A 19,199-nucleotide genomic window follows, 5' to 3' on the forward strand; every position below is an offset into this window, starting at 1 on the left:
CGGTTCTTATCATTTATTAGCTTCTCTATTATTTTTAATGTATTTTTTATTACTACTACTTTGTACATATATTGTCACCACTTTTGGTGGACCCTACTCGCCAATTCTCGACATTTTCATTTGTAACATCTCACCATTTCAGCATGTTATTGGAGCGAAAATTGTGAAATTGATCATAATTTGATCAAAATTTATGATTTTTTTTTAATTTGTCCTTAAATATATAGAAATTTCTCTTTTACTAAAACTTCAAAATAGTGATTAATGGAACAATAAAGGTCATTAAGGCGGGTGATTCAAATTTGTGACTTCTTGTTAGTTTTCTAATACTAGCTAAAAATGTAGAGTTGAAAACTACTCTTCACGTAATAATGTGAAATAATTAAGTTTGAGATAAACTTAGTTTGATTTTTCATCTCTTAATCGTCCTCTAATCCATGACACCATTTTTCAAAATAAACATGCAAATTTTCTTGTCAATAGCTAAATAAGTGTGATACATAGTTGGAAGAACATAAGGTTTAATTAGTCGACTTAGACGTCTTGATACATAAGTATTTAATTAACTATTAACTTTAAGATGAAATATTTGCAGGAACATCTCCAACAATTCACTCTATATTTGTATTACAAATTTACATATACTAGTAGACTTTCCGGTATCTAGAGAAATTAAAATACATAGTAATCTCATACTACTATAAGTTAATCTTCAACAATCAACCCTACATATCACGTTACAATAATTATTGTACACCACATGTGCTTACATATAATTTACATCATGCTACATTTTAAAAAGGGGATGGGTGGCCAATTTTATTTGAAAGTTACAAATAAAATAATTTTATTTGTACAAAAAGAATTCTCGTATAGAAGTTATATCACTGCTTTATTTTTGGAAACTATACTAATGCCGTTTTACACACATTGTGGTTGGAAGTTCTTGTGGAATTCATTTTTATCCACAAAAAGTTAGTCGATTTTCGATTATATAGATCAATAATAGCTGGAAAAATGGACTCGTCACTATAACCTTTTTTAAAATAACTTTGTTACAACTGTAATTTAAGGTAGTACACTAATTACACATTGTTCAACATATGTTTCTCAATTGCAGGAGACTAGTTTGCATGTGTTTCTCAATCTTCCACAGCCAACTATAAGCATAAAACAAAAACACCAAAGCTAATGAATATACCGTAACAAGAGCATAAATAATAGCCAAACATTTATGGTAGCAATGAACTTGTCCAAATCATAGCCAAAAATTGTAATAAAAAACTTAATATAAATATTAAATCTACCGTTGATAAATTGTCCATTAAAAAAATTGTAGGTACATTTTTGAGTAACATTAACCTCAATTTGGAGTCTGGAAAAATCATATATTTTTAATGAAACGTATAATAATCAATAGATATAGTCTCTCTAAACCGCGGCAACCGAAGCCTATTTTTTGACTACACAAGTGCCACCCCGATCTGAAGGATTTCTCGAAGAAGACGACGTCAAGCAACGTAGTTTCTTAATATTTTTAACTTAATTTGTGAAATTGCAGTTTTAATTAAAGTAAAAAAAATCTTATTCCTTTCTTCCTCTGCGTTTAGTTCTATTGATATCAACCACTCCAAAATTGTGTCATGGTATTTGTCACCGTTGTTACGTGTGACATTTCCAATATAAACATAATTCCAATTTAAATTAATGCTAATTCTGCATAGTTTGACGACAAGGGATGTTATCTAGTTATATGGGAGAATTTTGTTATCTTTAATTTCTTCTTCTCAATTCCCCATAGCATTATTATAATTGCCAATTCTCAAGAATTAATTTCCTATTCTGAAGGAAAAATATCATAGAAACGAATAATTATAATCATAAAGTCACATCCTTATATCACATTTCAAAATAATTGAACTAGCACGAGATGAAGATCATCTTATTCATACAAACATTAATAAGTTTCACAACATAACATGATTGAAATATAGGGTCACTTATTTAATTAGTACTATTGTAATTTAAAATTGACCCTATTGATTTTATTAAGATGTGTCCGTTCAATACGGACTTTGTCCGACGTAGTTGCCCGGTGGAGCGTAGTTGCACGAAATGAACCACCAGCCGTTGCTGCATTGAGCCCTAGCGCAGCCTAGTTGGTTGGAGTTGCGCCACACCACCTGAGTGTAGTGGCCACACACCTGGCCTTCAGCACATGAGTTCGAATCGTAGTTATAGTTAGCCTTCTCACCCACCCACAAGTCCACGGCTGCACGGCCGGTGAAATCACCCGAGCCCTGGGCAAGGTTTTCACCGTATTGGCTATTGCCAGAGTGGACCATGTTGCAGTCTCCCAGCTTAGAGTTCACGTAGTCTCGTGCGAAATTCGCCACACTTTCATCCCACGTCATGGGGCCCACACCGACTTCAGCCCGAGCACTATTGTGAGCATCGAGGAAGTCTTGTGGTGAGTTTTGGCCTAGGCACAAACCTTGTAAGGTTGTTAGGGCAAGGAAGAAGAGGAATATTTCCATTTTGATTGATGTTCAAAATGTGTAATTGGTGTACAAAATATGTGTATGGAGGGAGGGTATTTATAGAGAAATAGTGGTAATAGTGTGTGAGAATTTTGGTATGTCTTAAAATTGTGACTAATCAACCATGAAAATTATTGTAATGGAATAAGCCCATGTGGCTACAAATATCATTTACATGAAAGTATGCAACCTAGGTTACTCGTTGCCGTTAGGACTATGGTTTAGTTTATGATATTATGTTTGGATAGGCGAAGCTCATTTGGGACTATGGTTTAGTTTTTGCTATATGGGATCGTTAGGCGTTGTTGTGTGTTGTATTGTGGTTGTTTGATTTTTATTAATTCGTTGAGACTCCAATAGGAAATTCCATCAGTAAATTTACAAAATAAATAGAGGTAATTGAACCGGGTGATTCAAATTTGTGACTTCTTGCTAGCTCGAAATAGTAGAGTTGAAAACTACTAATCACATGTCCTAATTTTAATGTGAAATAATTAAGTTTGAGATAAATTTAGTTTGATCCTCATCTCTTATCCTCTAATTAATGAAACAAATCTTCAAAAAAACCAAGCGAATTTTCTTGTCAATAGCTAAATAAGTGTGATAATCGAGGGTTTAGTCGACTTAGACTTCTTGACATTAATATGCAATATTTCTAAGATCATCTTCAACAATTCACTCTATTGGTACTTATATAGTAGACTTTGTGCTATGCAGAAAAACCATTAATCTTCAACATTTCACGTTACATTTAACATTGTGAATCTGTTTTCATAGGAGTATTTAATAAAATTGAACTAATATTTTTAGTTAACCTAATTATTGTATATCAAATGTACGTGTTTACATATGTATAATTTAATCATTATGCTACATTATAAATAAGGGTGTTCGTGGTTTGGTTTTGTTCGATGTTAGGAACTAAAGGTGCCCAAGGTTTATGGTTACGGTGGTTACGGTTCCCAACTGGAACCGTGAGAATTTATCCGAACTGAAACCGTCAATTTTTGAACCGTGTTCGGTTCAGGTTCAAAAATTTCTGAACCGTAACCTGCCGGAACCGCAAAACAACCGCTAGAAAATCGTGAAACCGAGCCAAAACCGCCGAAAACCAGCAGTTCGGAACCGTGAAAAATCGACGGTTCGGAACCGGAACCGGAACCCCGAAACGGGTCCGGTTCGGCAATTTCCAAAACCGGAATCGTGGGCACCTCTATTAGGAACTACAATCAAAGCAAACTGTAATTTCGAATCGAATGCTGCATCATTAGTAAAGAATGAAACTAAAAAAAATAATTGAGAGATTTTTCCAAGTGGATTACTATTTTTTTTTCTATGTGGAATTTATGATAGTGTTGTCATCGACATGACGTAATTGAGGAAATTAATGGACCACACAGTAACTACGATCCAAAATGTGGGAAATTTCATCGATAGATGTTTATTAAATAAATAATAATAATAATAATAATAGCGATTTTATTATTCTCTCTCTGCAGATGTCCCAAATCCAATGTATATCCTAAATAGTTTATTGCTCATTTAACAACTTCAAACCCGCAATAGTTAATAGTTACATATTTTGTTGGAGAATATTTATGTAATGTTTGTGGAAATGTTCTTATCTCGAATTATTGCAGAATTTTGTAACCATTTTATTAAATCTTTGACGATATATAACTTCTTGCAATTTCTTTTTCAATATGTAGAGAAACATCTCATTTTCAGCTAACGTTATGCACATGACTTCTTCATGAAATTTCTTTTTCATGAGAGAGAATTGTACGTAACAGAAGATGGGAAAGAAAGAGACAGAGAGAGAAGCGGGTGTGGAAAGTATAGCAGTCGTGAGACTATATAATCGTGTTAAGTGGAGAGAATAATAAAAGTAATTTATTTCTTCGTTCATTTTGTCTTAGACAGGGAGAGTTAGGACAAAAGGGGAGAGTATAATTTGTGTATATGGCTAGAGCTAGTTATATTATTATTAAGAAATAGGTGTTAAATTAGTAAGATTAACCATTTTTTATTGTTGTTTGAATAAATTATTAGAATTACTAAAATGAGGAGTCTTATAGCTCAAGATGTCCATATTCTTGAATGACACGACATTAATTTTAGCAGAATTTGTTAGGTGAAGTAAGTAAAGTACATATAATTCTTCCCAACGGCCTAACTTTATGGAATAAGGTATATTTGAATTTTCTCATCAAAACAAAATTACAGTGAGAGTAGGAAATTAGAAAAAAATGGATGGAGGAAAATCAGACTTGGATTTTTCTTTGGAAATTTTGATTTTTTTTTCTGTGGAAATTTTTATGATAATTTTATTTGATTTAAATAATATCACCATATTTAAAGATAACACGACAAAAATAATACATATCTTCTAATAAAATTACAATCACACGAACTTTTAGGATTGTACAGATAAATCATAAAAGTCTAGCTCAATAATGCATTTATTAGTTTACAATAAAACTTCATGGCTGATTAGTTCTATAATGATCGTATAATTACATGCTCCTAAATCCTAAAAAGCCAAATCTCAAACCTAAGTGAAAATAGTAAACACAAACAAAATCTTGAGAAGTTTGAGTCAAATCTCATCAAAATCAACTAGAAAAGAAAATGTAAAATAAATAGGATTTGGATTGATCAATTCCTAACTTTGATGTTGTTCAAGTGTGCTATGAACAAGTCATTCCAAGTATCGGTGAGCCCCGGTAAGCACCAGTGCATACAATCGTCGTGCCTTTTCCCACCAGCAGTGGATGGGTGGGCATCAGCCCTGAACTCACTCATCCGGGTTATCTCCAATATTTGGAATTTTGAACCTTCAAGGGCCCTGTATAGATGCCCGTTTACATCGCAGGCATGAATCTTGCAATAAGGATGAATGAAGCAAGATAACCTAAAGATTGGAAATAATAATGAACTAGCTAGTACTGAAAAAAAACATAATTACTATTCAAAAAAATAACTTTTGAGTAGAGCTTGAATGAAAATGGATTCATTTCTTCAAAATTGAGCATCTGAGGAAGAGAAGCAGAGAGTTATACCATGTGTCGTAACACCATATCAAGCCCAGCATTAGGTGTAAGTGGAGGAGTCACAGGTACTCCCTTCTCAAAGAAGAGCATCGGTGTTTTCACAGGATCAAACTTTGAAGGAGCCCACCACCTAAAGAATTAAGCAGAAAAACCTATGAAAACCTATGAATTATAATCTCATATATGATGGAAAAAAAAGTATGATGCTGAATTTCATACCAAAAAAAACAATATACATGCAAAGGGTGATGTTATAGCATTCAAAAAGTACTTTATCCTGTCAGGGTTTAGAGCCATCACTAGCGTTCAAATATATTTATCAGTAACTCAGCAAAAGATGTAATTAATGTGTATTTGATATCTGGCAGTAAAGGATGATTATATTTATCAATAATCTATACCAAAAAAACTATATACATGCAAAGGATGATTAGAGCCATCACTTGCGTTCAAATATATTTATTGCGTAAGGAATATGAGGGCTCAATAGAGCATTCAAAATTTCAAATAGCAATACATATATTGATTTGATTCAAATAACTACTTCACTAGGCCGGGAAGGGCTTCAGCGCAAGTGAGAAAGAGTTTCATGCAATGAGAGTAATAGGTCCCAGTTTTAAGAAGATAAAGCCTTCTGCAAGTTACATCACTAATCTAATACTGGAGAAGTCTACTCAATAAAAGCACACAAACATGAATTACCAGTGCCCTGTATTGAAAATGAGTATGTCGTGGAAATGAGGAGCGGCAGCCCAACTCCCATTTGGTATATCAACATCAATTCTATAGCCATCCTTATAACCAAGTGACTCGAGTATACCACTGGTACCGCATTGTCAAGGTACAGAACATACAATGTAGTGAAAATGTGAAATTGCTATTGATGTGTCATGGCTATTGTAAGCATACAGAAAAACACATTAACACATGTACATAATATATAAGAGGATGAAAGAGCAGGAGTTCTTCATAGTTAAAATAATCACATGAATCATAAGCTCCCTGCTCCTCGATGCAAGAAAAGGGAAAACCTCTGAACCAGTTTTCAATAGCTATTCTGAAAAGAAAGTGGCAAATCATAATTGAATGGCTATACGCAAGAGACAGTCTGCATTTAAAAATACAGGGTATAAAGAAAGAGAATTCAAACAATCAACAGGTTCACAAACATCTTAAGAGTAAAACTCTATATTTTTTCGGTTTGTGTATGTAAACTCAATAATCTTCACTAGTGTTCAGTTTTTTATTCAAGTTTCTGACTACATTGCCGACCTTCAATCAAAAAATTTAAGATTATCAAACAAGTAGAAAGTAAGGTGATTGACTTTCATCTAATTTTATTCACTTTTCCTTACCAGACATTTAAATTAAATGTAAGATATAAGTTAGAAGATTTTACAATTCTATAAGAAGAAACGATCGAGTTATATGTTTCCAGTTCCCAAAGCAACCCTATCCGAGTGACATATAGGTGACCTCCTAACATAATATCAAGATTCAAACTTTAGGCACCTATAATCTTATCAACATAATTAGCTCCATACACAGCATGTCTTCTCAAGCACAGCATCAACATCGTGTGACCGTGTCAGTGTATGAGTGGTGTTCTCCTGGGGAGATAAGGCAACACAATGTAGCTACATCATCAGGGGGGATCACGACTCAAGTTATTTTACTTAGCTTAACTACCATATCGAGCCAGAAGATTCGTCTGATGATATGCAATAGTTAGGTTGTACTTAAGGAATGTAAGAGCATCTCCAATAACCGGCGTCACCACCGCGACGCCGATTTTTCGCCGACGCCGGTTTGACGCCGAACCATTGGAACCGGCGTCGGCGAAATCGGCGTCGCCGTGCCGATTCCCGCGCTGACGCCGGTTCCGACGCCGATCCTCACGGGCGCCATTGTACGTCCCGGATCGGCGCCAAACCGGCGTCGGATTTAAATTTTTTTTTTTTTTCGAAAACACTATATATACGCGCGTTGAACCTCATTTTCATTCGCACCACTTGTTTTAACGGGAATGGAAGAACTGTCCCGCTGCCTGGAAGGGGTTTTACACGACCGGCTACAAGGGAAAAAATCCCACGATGATCCTCGAGGCCGTGGCTGATTACCGGTTGTGGATTTGGCATGCGTATTTTGGGATAGCCGGTTCGAACAACGACCTAAACGTCCTCAACTCGTCGCCCCTTTTCAACGAGCAGTGCCAGGGCGTCGGTCCGGCCATCAGTTTTATCGCCAACGGCAACCAGCATGATATGCTACTACTTGGCGGATGGGATATACCCTAGGTGGCCCGTCTTTGTGAAGACGATCCGGTGCGCATCAGATCCGAAGAAAGCCTACTTTGCTACGCGGCAGGAGTCGGCGCGAAAGGACGTGGAGTGTCATTTGGTGTGCTTCAAGCTCGATGGGCTGCAGTTAAGGGACCAACGCGTTTGTGGCATGTCGACTGCATTGCTGATATAATGTACGCCTGTATTATCATGCACAACATGATCGTCGAAGATGAAGGTGTACAACTGACTGATTGGGCCACCGAAGATAATGAAGCAGGTCCAAGCCACGGCGTCACCACCGCCAACGTACGAGGTGGGGTACCGCACGATGAAGAAGCCCTCCTCCAAGCACATGCCGACATGCGTCAGACGGAGGCTAATATTCGACTGCAAAAGGATTTAGTTGAAGAGTTGTGGGCGCGGAGGATTGTAAGGCGTTAGTTTTTATGCAAATTTATGTAATTTTTTAAATGTAATTTTTTAATTATTGTACTTTTTTTTTAAAATTAATGTACTTTTTAAATTTTAATATTATTATTCGAATTTTCCGTATTTGTCTCGTAAATTAAATTCCGTATGTTGATACGAGTGTAAATTAAATTATATAATTGTTATTAGTGATGTGGATAGGTAGTGTGAAGGCTATGTGAGGGCTATTTGATGTCCAGTTGATGTGGCAAGCTGATGTGGCAGGAGAATTGTAGTGCTGATGATGTGGCAGTGTGAAGGCTATTTGAGGGCTATTTGACGTCCTAACCTATTGGAGATGCTCTAAAACTACGATCAGCTCCAGCAGGCCGCCACTTTTTCAGCTCGGCAGAAACTTTTCTCAATGCACAAAAAAGAGAAACAAACATGTTCCTATTCAAGGAGTCCCCAACAAAACCTGCACTGTCAAAAATCCATAAGAGCTACAAACAGCACTAATTTTTACACGGAACACAATTAGTAAGAGAAAAAGAAACACATATGCTGATATGAATTTTTCATTATGGAGTTGGAAAATTTTAAAGCGGAAAAACAATTAACTTAGCTACTACTGCTCAAATTAAAATCTTTTATCTAATCAAAGATCTCCAATTTAGTGTAACCAAATGCATACCAACACAGAGTTATTCCAAATCCCCAACTGAAAATACATTACACTGCCAATTCACTTAATTCAGAGATGCGCTCACCAATGCTTGTGTCTCTGAATTGCTCGAGGAATCTCCACGGATCAAACGGAGGCATATCGCAGCCGCGAGGTTTCCACCGCCACCTGAGGATGTCGACGGCGTTCGATTAGTTACCTGCGATGCAATTCCATCCTTTGAATATCTCCTTGCAGGTGTGGTCGTAGCGCGGTGGAGATCTGATTGATTGATCATAGATCCAGCACCCTTCCGAGTAGTTGCAGCTACCACTGCTCTTCGCAGGCACCGCTGGATGGAATAACAGCGGCGGTGGCGGCGCATCCCTCCGGAAGAGAGAGAAGCAGAAGTAGAGAGAGATGGCGCAGAGGAGAGAGATAAGGGCGCGGGGTGCGAGTGAAGAATTGGAAGGAACGAGCTTCTTCGAGCTGTGATGCGGTGCTCTAGCGGCCATGGCTTGTGAGCGCGAGCGCTGCGCCGGCGCACATTAGCACGCACTGTGATGTGTGTGACGTGGATTAACCGACACCATTTTTCCTAATTAATTTATTTTGCTGAAAACATAATTATTAAATACTTTACTTTCACTTAAGTTTAGTTCGCGGTTATAAGTTGATTGTAATCTTAGAAGTTTATAAACCACCGATTATGATTTATTAATTAATTTTTTAATCCTAAATTAAAAGTTTATAATTTCCAATTATTAGTAATTAATTGGTTATCATTGAGACTCAACTCCATAGTGGATTCATTTAGCGGCATATTTTGGGGTTGATTTCAATGTGCAAGAAGTGTTTATTTTCATTAGAACGTTATAGCAAGTGACGGAGCCAGACATTTTACGTTGAGATCCAATGAAGCATTTCACAAATTACTTAATAGCATTTCTTTTAAAATTAAAACATTTTAACAGAACTCTAAAAAAAATTAACTAATTAAATAATACTAATATATTTAAAATTTTGTAATTTTAACTTAAAATTATTAAAATAACCACAAAAGAATTTAAAATAGTTAGTTGGTTTATTATGCACGAGCTTCGCCTCAATTTTGGCTTGCAATCAAAACTTTCAAAATTTTGCAGATAAATAGACTTAATAGAGTACTATTATTTGTAAATTCTAGTAATTTCACTTTCCAGATGAAAATATGCTGTTTCTATAAGACTATACTGGCTATAAACACATTAAAATGAGAAACAGCCAAAACATTTGCAAAACATTAATTAATTTCTTTCTTAAGTGAACATGAGAAAGTACATTTGAGTTCCCAAGTCCACCTAAAGAACATGGTACAATTTTGTATGGATACTAATAAACATGAACAAAATTTTGAATACAGTATATCAATGCCTGGTGTGTGTATAGTACAACAGATTCAACACACAATAACTTAACAGTGTAAGAACTAACAAGCAGGCATGCTAGATTGGTTCCATCACTGCAAGGGTTTAAGGTGGAAAACTTGGCAGTCAGGCTTGTAAGTTTGCTTCATCGCCGCCTGTTCGAATTTCTTGTGTGCAGCTTCATTCTCTTCTAAGCTGGTTTGGATGAAAAACCTAATCCACCATGATGAGCTCCGGAACTTGGCCTGCACAACAAACACCCACTTGCTCATTGAACGACTCATTTTTCGCTTTACTATGTTTTCATGACACCCTGTGAATCCATCATCACAGTAACTGGAAACCAAAACTTCCAATCTAAATATATTTGCTTAGCGAAAGAATAATAAGTTGTGATCAGCCCCTACGCTCCCACTAAGTTGAGTTGTGATCCACCACCATCATTCTACAAGCATCCTATGGCGTATGTGCGTGTGTGAGGGTGGGTGGGTGGGTGGGTGGGTCAGGGGAGCGAGAGTAAAAGTCGAACTCAAAATTTCCAAGTGAAGAATTACATGTAAAAGAGGCAATTTTATACTTACAGGACGTCCGAATTTGGACAGCTCTGCCAATTTAGCTCTTTGATGGCCTGGATAACCTGCATTCACATGAAATTGGTAAAGCTCGACTGCGAAGCAACATGGGGCAGAGCAGGCACTAATGCCATGTTTTTCTACTAAAAGCCTAAACTTGTGGAAAAATAAAACTTCGGCATGGTAAATGGAGAAATGACTAACAGCTGGAAAATACAAGAATTGTTAGGACTCACTACCATGTACTATCATTAGGCTAAAAGAGCTAATGCCAAGTTTCTGAGGGTGAGAGAATTTGGTTAAAAGACTCATCAAAAGAAATCGGAACCAAGATCTCTGAGGAATTACCAGATAAAATAACTAAGCCATCAGATGCCACCCGTGCTAAATCTGGGACAGTCTTATTAAGATATTTCGGTGACAGGTAATCCAATGCATCTGACACAACCACGAGAGAAAATGACTTGGGCTTGTACGGGAGGGGAAACTTAATATCAGCTACACGTACAACGCCCTTGCTCACAAGACTCTTGCAGTTGGCATCAGCGTCATCTAATTCATATGGCTCTACACCCCAGGCTTCAGTGTCGTCTTCTTTTAATATTTGAGATACTACTGAGCATGTTTCTGGGCCTACATGTAGTACCTTCCGCATGCTGTCACCATATGATTTCTTAAGGATAGGTATCAATCTTTGAAGTTCTGCAGTACAGGAAACCCCACCTGTAGGAACAAATAAACACAAGAACAATCATCATACCAGAGGTGATTTGTCTGAATATGAACCCACGCAAAAGAACTGACAAACACCAAGTAGTGTGCCAAGAATAATCCGAGCAGATACAAAGTAATGGAAAATAAATAAGTGCAGCTAAAATTATTGCAATACAAATATGGATATTGTTATGTATGAATTCAATTAAACTTAAGTACCCAATTACCCATTGATGTACTAACAGCGACTGACTACTTTTTGTTAGAGAGAGAAGTCGATATAGTGTTTATATAAAGATGTCTTCATTTGGTTACGCGGATATGATATTAATCCTTAGGCACGCACAGACAGCAAAATCACAAAAAGTTGCCTTTATAACAAATAAAGGAAAAGGGGAGGAATAAAAAAATAATTTCCTATAACTAAAAGAGGTGTGAGCTTCAGTTATCGGCAGTTACCCTCAAGTCGATTCAAAGCAGCAATATCACTACTCCTGCCACCTGTCAGGAAGCAATTGCGAAGTCAAATAACACCAAGAAAGAACTTTGTACCAAATACTTCAAGGATTATCAAATGCAACGGTAACAATCATTGAATGTCAAAACTCTATCAATAGGATGTGTATTTGAAGTCCAAACAGATCAGTAACTAACCTGAACCATGATACATATACCCAACAATGAGCAGTGCTCCCTAAAAATATGCAGAAAAGTAAGTCATCAATTTTCTCAGAGTGAAATCAAAAGTTACAGTTACAGACACGACAATCAATGCCAGACAGCTCTTATGAGAAGTAGAATGGGAAGAAACGGCAGCTTTCTTGTTAAGCAGTGTGCAGAAGTTTAATAAAAAACCCACAGTATGAGAGTAATATAAAAGGTAAAAAGGCACAGTATTTACCACCACAACGAGTCCTATAGATAATAGAGGAGATGGACGAGACTTGTGATGCAATGCACCCATGAAGGGAACACCACTGTCTGCAAAGCGGCGGGAAGCATTGGGTCTCCTTGATGCCATTTGCAGATATAATGATCTGCTAGGAATTGGATCAAGAGCACAAGAAAATAAGTCCAACTCTTTGACCAGAAATACTGAAGCATTTAACTACTAGAATCCTACCAGACATGATCTCAACCACATAAACACACAAACTATCCACCAAATCAGCATGTCAACAGATAAACAAGAAAACCAACGAGAAATTATCAGCTTCTTTCAATTCAAGATCAATCATAAAAACATGTATATTCCTAGAGGTCATCTATGAAAACTCAGCCGATGCTAGCACGTTGAAGCTCAAAGTTTGCAAGTTGCAAACTTGCAGTTCTACATCAATGATATCCATCAGAAAAGCTCAAAAAAGGCAAATTGGGCATTTTCATCTACTGATGAACTAACACAAATTGCATCAACTGATATGATTGATTTAGCATCCGCTTTATAAGCACATCAATTTTTTCACAAGAATCTCAAACCCAAAACACCAAGTCAAGTAAATTCAAACTACTAAAAAAGATCAGCTAGTTCAAGCCCATCAAATGGCGGGTAAATCGCATTGACACATGAAACCCCTAATCTTTCAGTCAAACGCACTTCTCTACAGCTCAATTTCACACAATCAACCACCAACAAAGCAACAATCACCAATCAACAAAAACGAAGCCATAAACCCGCAGAAAATGCACAATTTAACTCAAAAACATACGATGAAATGATCAATGTAAACGGGAAAAGATACATAATTCAGCGAGGAAGCAACCTAGTGCGAAAAATCTAAAGATGGGAGCGCACGAACTGGATTTGGGATCTAGATCTGCTCGGATTCGAGTGGAAAAGCGCTCTTAGTAGAACAGCTGCATTTATCTTATTTTCTTAACATATTTCCTTTTTTGCACTTATTAAATGACAAGATGGAGACGTATATAATTACAAAAAATTTATACTATGATTTCGAATAAATTAGATTGGAAATTACAAATATTTTTAAGTTAGGGCTAAACATTTTTTTATTTTAAATATGTACTTAAGATGTAGCCTATTGCAATACTAATTTATTAAAATTATGTATTTATTTTTGTGATAATGAAACATCAATCAAATTTCAATAAATTAGACTTATTTTATTTAGACTATTGAACTGTCGGTTGAAGCCTAAATCCGATTTTTCATTCACATAGCATGTTACTTTATTATTTGCCTATGAAATATTTAAATAAAACAGATAATATTATGAGCTGTAAATGTATTACTTTAAATATGGACCATATTTGCTATATGGATTATTGTTATTTATTTGGATTGAATATATATCTATCTCCGTCTTTGAATTATATTTGTATTTTGTTCTTTTTGCATGAAATATTGAAATTGATGAATGAATAAGGCATAAAATGTCTACATTTGATCAAATTTTGTTTTTTTTAACTTTGAATTGGATGAGGGAGGTACAAATGATTTTTAATAAAATTATCATGCGACTCATTGTGCTAAATGGGCCAAAGCTTGGCATAAATGGGCTCTTTTCTAATACAATAGCTTTGTCTTGTTACACTTTAATATTTGGGTCCTAGTACTCCTTCCGTCTGCTATTAAATGTCTCATTTTTCTTTTTTCGTCCGTCCACCAATAAATATCTCATTTCACTTTTATTATATTTAGTAAATGAATCCTATATTCCGCTAACTAGATTATCAAAACAGCTTACCTTGATCAAGGGGATTCTTCAAAATATTCCGTGTTTTTCCTTGTGTCCGCATAAGATATAGTGCAAGATTATTTTTTTATTCATCAATCAAAGAAATATTGTTGTATATAGTTAAAATATTAAATTATGGAGTAATTAAAATTTACCTCGGCCACAGTAACTTTGAATCTGATTGTACTGGTGCTGCTTATCAACTCAAACTGCAATTTCATTCCAACTTTTATTGAGCTTTCACTGTAGAAATTAGACCATCCTATGTAGATTGTAACTCTATCCTCATCCTTCTTCAACATTGTGTGCCATCTTTTGTTTTGAAATTCCAAAACTGCTACTTCAAGGTCTCTGTCTCTCCCATGTCATGTGCCCACCAAAATTGGATTGGCATGTGCTATAATGTTCTATAATGTTGATTACATTAATTTATCAATTTTGATTGTTCAATTTATAAATAAAATTAACACGATCATTATCAAATAGATATATAAAGTAAAAATATAAATTCTTACCAAACTTCTTCAGTTTGATATTGTCCTGGTTGATTTGAAAGATGGTGAAACAATAGATTGTGAAGATGATGCGTTATCGGTTTCTTGTCCAAATAAAACTATAAAGGAGTGATTAAAACATGGAGTATTAAAATTTTGATTGGCAAAGTTGAATTTATTGTAATTACTTACCCGATTGTTGTTGGAATACTTTAGCTTAGCACATCCTGTATCATCAAACATTCTCTAGAAGAAATGATTGTGTTTAACCAAATGGAAAGTCAAGAAGTCTCCAAAGTTCAAGTTGTGATCCTTGTGGAATTTCTCTCATCCATCGTCCAAGCACACTCTTCCATTTGATAATAATCTGACTTGCCGTATTTATTTCTATTGTGCATGTTGGTCCTAGCGTGTCTCGATATAATCTCTGAGCTTCTTGGAAAGATCTGTTTTACTCCCTCCATCCCCCAAAATTCGTCATCATTTGACCCGGCACGGTTTTAATAAATGTAATAGAAAGTGGGTTGAAAAAGTTGGTGGCATGTGGGTCTACTTTTATATATTAGTTTTATAATAAAATGTGAGTGTGAATGAGTTAGTGGAATGTAGGGTCCACTACAAAAAATGGTAAAAGTGAAATGTGACAAATTTTTAGGGACGGACGAAAAAGGAAATAGGTGACAAATTTTCAGGGACGGAGGGAGTATTATTTAACATAAACGTAATTATTTTTGTGCCTCCAAATGATACAAGGAATTTTATTTGAAAATAAAACTAAAAGTACTAAACAAATTTCAATAAAAATGATAATCTTTCTCAAAAGATATTCATCCGCATATGGGTGCTTAAACGGTTCCCCGGTTCTCGGTTAACTAGAACCAGAACCGGCCGGTTAATTGAGGAACCTGGAACCGGAAAACCGGTTCCAGTTCCGAAACCGGTTCTAACTTTTTATATAAAACCGGTTCTGGTTCTAACCGAAACGACCGGTTCCTAACCGGGAACCAAATTACAATTCAATTTTTTTTAATATAATTTAATATAGTAATAAATCTAACTTAATTGAATTAATATTGAATTGAAATAAAATAATTTAAAACATTGTTTGATTCTAATATTTAAACAGTGTTAAATTTGCGAGCTCTGTTTTCTGAAACATTTAAAATATTTAAACTGTGATGCTTTGAATCGACAATTATTTCTCAATCCATTTTTCATGAACTAACTACTATGAGTAGACATTAAAAGTTTGTTTTTAATTTTTAAAAGAACTATACAAATACAATATCATTTCATATGATAGAAATTTAACTTTATAACAAATTAATGTAACAATTCATTTAATATTTTAGCCTGTTTGTGAATGACTTATTAATTGTTTCGTATTAAACCAAAAAATCACAACAAGATCAATTAGTATTGGAAATTCCATTGAATATTTATTTAGCAAAAAAAAAGAAAAATGAAAATTCAATTTTAAAACTCTTTTAAGAAAATGCTAAATTTTAGAAGTCCTTTTTTATAAAACAATTGCCAACATAAACTAGTATGACTTACTACACTTGACGTAACTCTTACCCATACATGAATATTATTGTATTGTTGGTTTGTATTTTTTTGTGTATTTAATTGAATTTGTAGGTATTATTTGTTATATATCCAGATGTTGGATTATTATTTTATTAGTATTGAATTATTTAAAATTATAAATAAATTCGGTTTAAAATTAAACATCGGTTCCGATTTTGAACCGGAACCAACCGGTTCTTAACCGGTTGGTTCTGGTTCCGGTTCCGGTTATAGGATTTATGAAAAATTGAATCTGGTTAACTGGTCAACCGGTCCGGTTAGAACCAGAGCCAACCGAATAAGCAGGCCTACTTCAGAATATATTGATGATTAACAAATACATACCATTTTTTTATCGTTCTTCTAGGGGAAATAATGTGAAGAATTCTGGAATATCATCGTTGAAGTATACATTCTTTGTTGGTTTAGCCATTTGTTAACAAAGAGAACGTTTGGAAGATGGAATTGGTTTGAGATTTGGGAGAAGATTCGCAAGAGTAATTGATTTTGTGTAGGTGTAGTGATTATTGTTTTTATTGATTGGTAGCTGAAAAGGATTGGAATTCTTTGTAGTATTGTCAACGAAATAATTAATGAAGATTCTAAAATTGCATTCACTACAAAAAAAAACAAATTAGTGATGGAATTAGTGATAACAGCGGAAATTTCAAGGATTAATGACGGATAAGTGACTGAAAAACGTCAGTCACTAATTGGTGACAGAATAGTCAGTCACTAGTCTGAATTTACCATGGTGGCCTGCTTTGATTTCCGTCATTGTAACTTTAGTGACGGATTTATTCGTAGCTAATATTTTTTACTGACAAGCTTTGTATTGGCGGATCTGTTGATACTTAACATGTCACTAAATCTATTGTGTGTCTAAATTTTGCGGATTAGTGACGGATAATTTCGTCACTAAATTGCTAGTTTTTTGTAGTGATTGATACAGTGGCTGAGGGAGAATAGATAAGGGGGTACAACTCTACCTCCAAATTTTCACAATTATTACGCATATGATCCACTTTCATTTGCGCTTTGGTTGTATGATACTCATATTGAGATTATACGCAATAATGAACTGCATCTCAAATTCTCATTAGTAATAATTCATATTCTCTACGCACGAAAAACAAAACACAACTATAGAGATAGACACAAATATTTAAAAATATATTCAATATTCTGGTACCAGTTCTAACTTTTTATATAAAACCGGTTCTGGTTCTAACCGGAACCGACCGGTTCCTAACCGGGAACCGAATTACAATTCTTTTTTTATATAATTTAATATACTAATAAATCTAACTTAATTGAATTAATATTGAGTTGAAATAAAATAATTTTAAACATTGTTTGATTTTAAGATTTAAACAATGTTAAATTTGCGAGCTCTGTTTTCTGAAGTATTTAAAATATTTAAACTGTGATGCTTTGAATCTACAATTATTTTCCAATCCATTTTTTATGAACTAACCACTATGAGTAAACATTATAAGTTTGTTTTAAATTTTCAAAAGAACTATACAAATACAATATCATTTCATATGATAGAAATTTAACTTTATAACAAATTTATATAACAATTCATTTAACATTTTAGCCTGTTTGTGAATGATTTATTAATTGTTCCATATTAAACCAAAAAGTCACAACAAGATCAATTAGTATTGGAAATTCCATTGAATATTTATTTAGCAAAAAAAAAGAAAAATAGAAATTCAATTTTAAACCTCCTTTTAAAAAAATGCTAAATTTTAGAAGTCCTTTTTTTATAAAAGAATTGCCAACATAAACTAGTCCGACCTACTACACTTGACATAACGCTTACCCATATATGGATATTATTGTATTATTAGTTTGTATTTTTTGTGTATTTATTTGAATTTTTAGGTATTATTTGTTATATATCCAGATGTTGAATTATTATTTTATTAGGAGTAGTATTGAATTATTTAAAATTATAAATAAATTCGGTTTAAAATTAAACATCGGTTCCGGTTTTATGATTTATGAAAAATTGAATCCGGTTAACCGGTTCGGTTAGAACCGGAACCGACCGAATAAGCAGGCCTACTTCATCATATATTGATGATTAACAAATACATACCATTTTTTATTGTTCTTCTAGGGGAAATACTGTGAAGAATTCTAGAATATCCTCGTTGATGTATACATTCTTTGTTGATCATCTTTTAATTTTTTAAATTAATTCCCCCTCAAAAAAATTGAGCTTTTATTCAATTTAATACTCTAGCTTACATTCTGATTAATAACCCCAATACAAGTTTATAATATATTTTGTACATTAGTTATTTTTATAATTTATTTATTTATCTTATTTTCTCTCTTTTATTAATCATTACTATATTTTTTTCCATTTAACTCAGTAAATATCTATTCTTAAGTATTGTACTTATTCTGTCGCAATTAAGTTGGTACAAAACTTTTGAGCACATAGTATTTGAAATAATCTCTTTACTTTTATCTTGCACGAGTATATGATTATGTAGACATTTGAAACTAGAAAGGTAGCATTAATTTACAGCGATGATATTATTTTATTCTTTTATGATCCTCTTTACACTCTTTAACAACAATCATTTTTATTAGCTTACTATACATATCAAGGTTTGTGTTTCCATGTTGTATTCTAATGTAGTTGTTGAGAATATAATTTTGAATGAGTGCAATCAATTACCTATAATTGTAGATTTAAACTCAATTAAAATTATGATGTAAACGCAATTTTTTTATTCTATTTAAATTGATTGTCAATAAGAAATTTATTATAT

The 19,199-nt window shown here is 34.2% G+C and overlaps 3 protein-coding genes and 1 pseudogene across 4 annotated transcripts; all 4 read right to left on the reverse strand.

The window, feature by feature from the left end:
• Positions 1 to 1,921: 1,921 nt before the first annotated feature.
• LOC121756937 (pathogenesis-related leaf protein 4-like) lies at positions 1,922 to 2,563 on the reverse strand. Its single transcript, XM_042152379.1, has one exon. The coding sequence runs from the start codon at positions 2,535 to 2,537 to the stop codon at positions 2,064 to 2,066; it is 474 nt and encodes a 157-aa protein (XP_042008313.1). The 5' UTR covers positions 2,538 to 2,563; the 3' UTR covers positions 1,922 to 2,063.
• A 2,423-nt stretch (positions 2,564 to 4,986) lies between these two features.
• On the reverse strand, positions 4,987 to 7,169 carry LOC121757889 (protein trichome birefringence-like 9). Its single transcript, XM_042153351.1, has 4 exons — positions 7,138 to 7,169; positions 6,296 to 6,415; positions 5,603 to 5,723; positions 4,987 to 5,423 (listed from the first exon to the last, which is right to left on the reverse strand). Exons 1-4 carry the CDS (start codon positions 7,167 to 7,169, stop codon positions 5,199 to 5,201), a joined length of 498 nt encoding a protein of 165 aa, XP_042009285.1. The 3' UTR covers positions 4,987 to 5,198.
• Positions 7,170 to 8,630: 1,461 nt separating this feature from the next.
• On the reverse strand, positions 8,631 to 9,670 carry LOC121757890 (annotated as a pseudogene).
• A 551-nt stretch (positions 9,671 to 10,221) lies between these two features.
• On the reverse strand, positions 10,222 to 13,557 carry LOC121759468 (probable pectin methylesterase CGR3). 2 transcript variants are annotated; one of them, XM_042155053.1, is made up of 7 exons: positions 13,406 to 13,557; positions 12,544 to 12,679; positions 12,297 to 12,336; positions 12,102 to 12,143; positions 11,277 to 11,651; positions 10,938 to 10,993; positions 10,222 to 10,601 (listed from the first exon to the last, which is right to left on the reverse strand). In XM_042155053.1, exons 2-7 carry the CDS (start codon positions 12,661 to 12,663, stop codon positions 10,449 to 10,451), a joined length of 786 nt encoding a protein of 261 aa, XP_042010987.1. In that variant the 5' UTR covers positions 12,664 to 12,679; positions 13,406 to 13,557; the 3' UTR covers positions 10,222 to 10,448. The 2 variants fall into 2 exon arrangements, with proteins under 2 accessions (XP_042010987.1, XP_042010988.1); XM_042155054.1 differs by having other exon boundaries at positions 12,544 to 12,682; positions 13,406 to 13,543.
• Positions 13,558 to 19,199: the final 5,642 nt, after the last annotated feature.

This window comes from Salvia splendens, chromosome 12 (genome assembly GCF_004379255.2).
Source record: "Salvia splendens isolate huo1 chromosome 12, SspV2, whole genome shotgun sequence".
Classification (NCBI taxonomy): Eukaryota; Viridiplantae; Streptophyta; class Magnoliopsida; order Lamiales; family Lamiaceae; genus Salvia; species Salvia splendens.

Bases quoted from the DNA above. Each gene is read 5' to 3' on its own strand.
- LOC121756937 (XM_042152379.1), bottom strand. From the start codon at position 2,537: ATGGAAATATTCCTCTTCTTCCTTGCCCTAACAACCTTACAAGGTTTG.
- LOC121757889 (XM_042153351.1), bottom strand. From the start codon at position 7,169: ATGTTGATGCTGTGCTTGAGAAGACATGCTGT. The intron at 6,416-7,137 runs GTATGGAGCTAA...ATGCGGTACCAG, and splicing joins TGCTTGAGAAGACATGCTGT to TGGTATACTCGAGTCACTTG. The intron at 5,424-5,602 runs GTATAACTCTCT...CCTTATTGCAAG, and splicing joins ATATGGTGTTACGACACATG to ATTCATGCCTGCGATGTAAA.
- LOC121759468 (XM_042155053.1), bottom strand. From the start codon at position 12,663: ATGGCATCAAGGAGACCCAATGCTTCCCGCCGCTTTGCAGACAGTGGT. The intron at 12,337-12,543 runs GTAAATACTGTG...GCATATTTTTAG, and splicing joins CTATAGGACTCGTTGTGGTG to GGAGCACTGCTCATTGTTGG. The intron at 11,652-12,101 runs GTAACTGCCGAT...TTGTTCCTACAG, and splicing joins TGCTTTGAATCGACTTGAGG to GTGGGGTTTCCTGTACTGCA.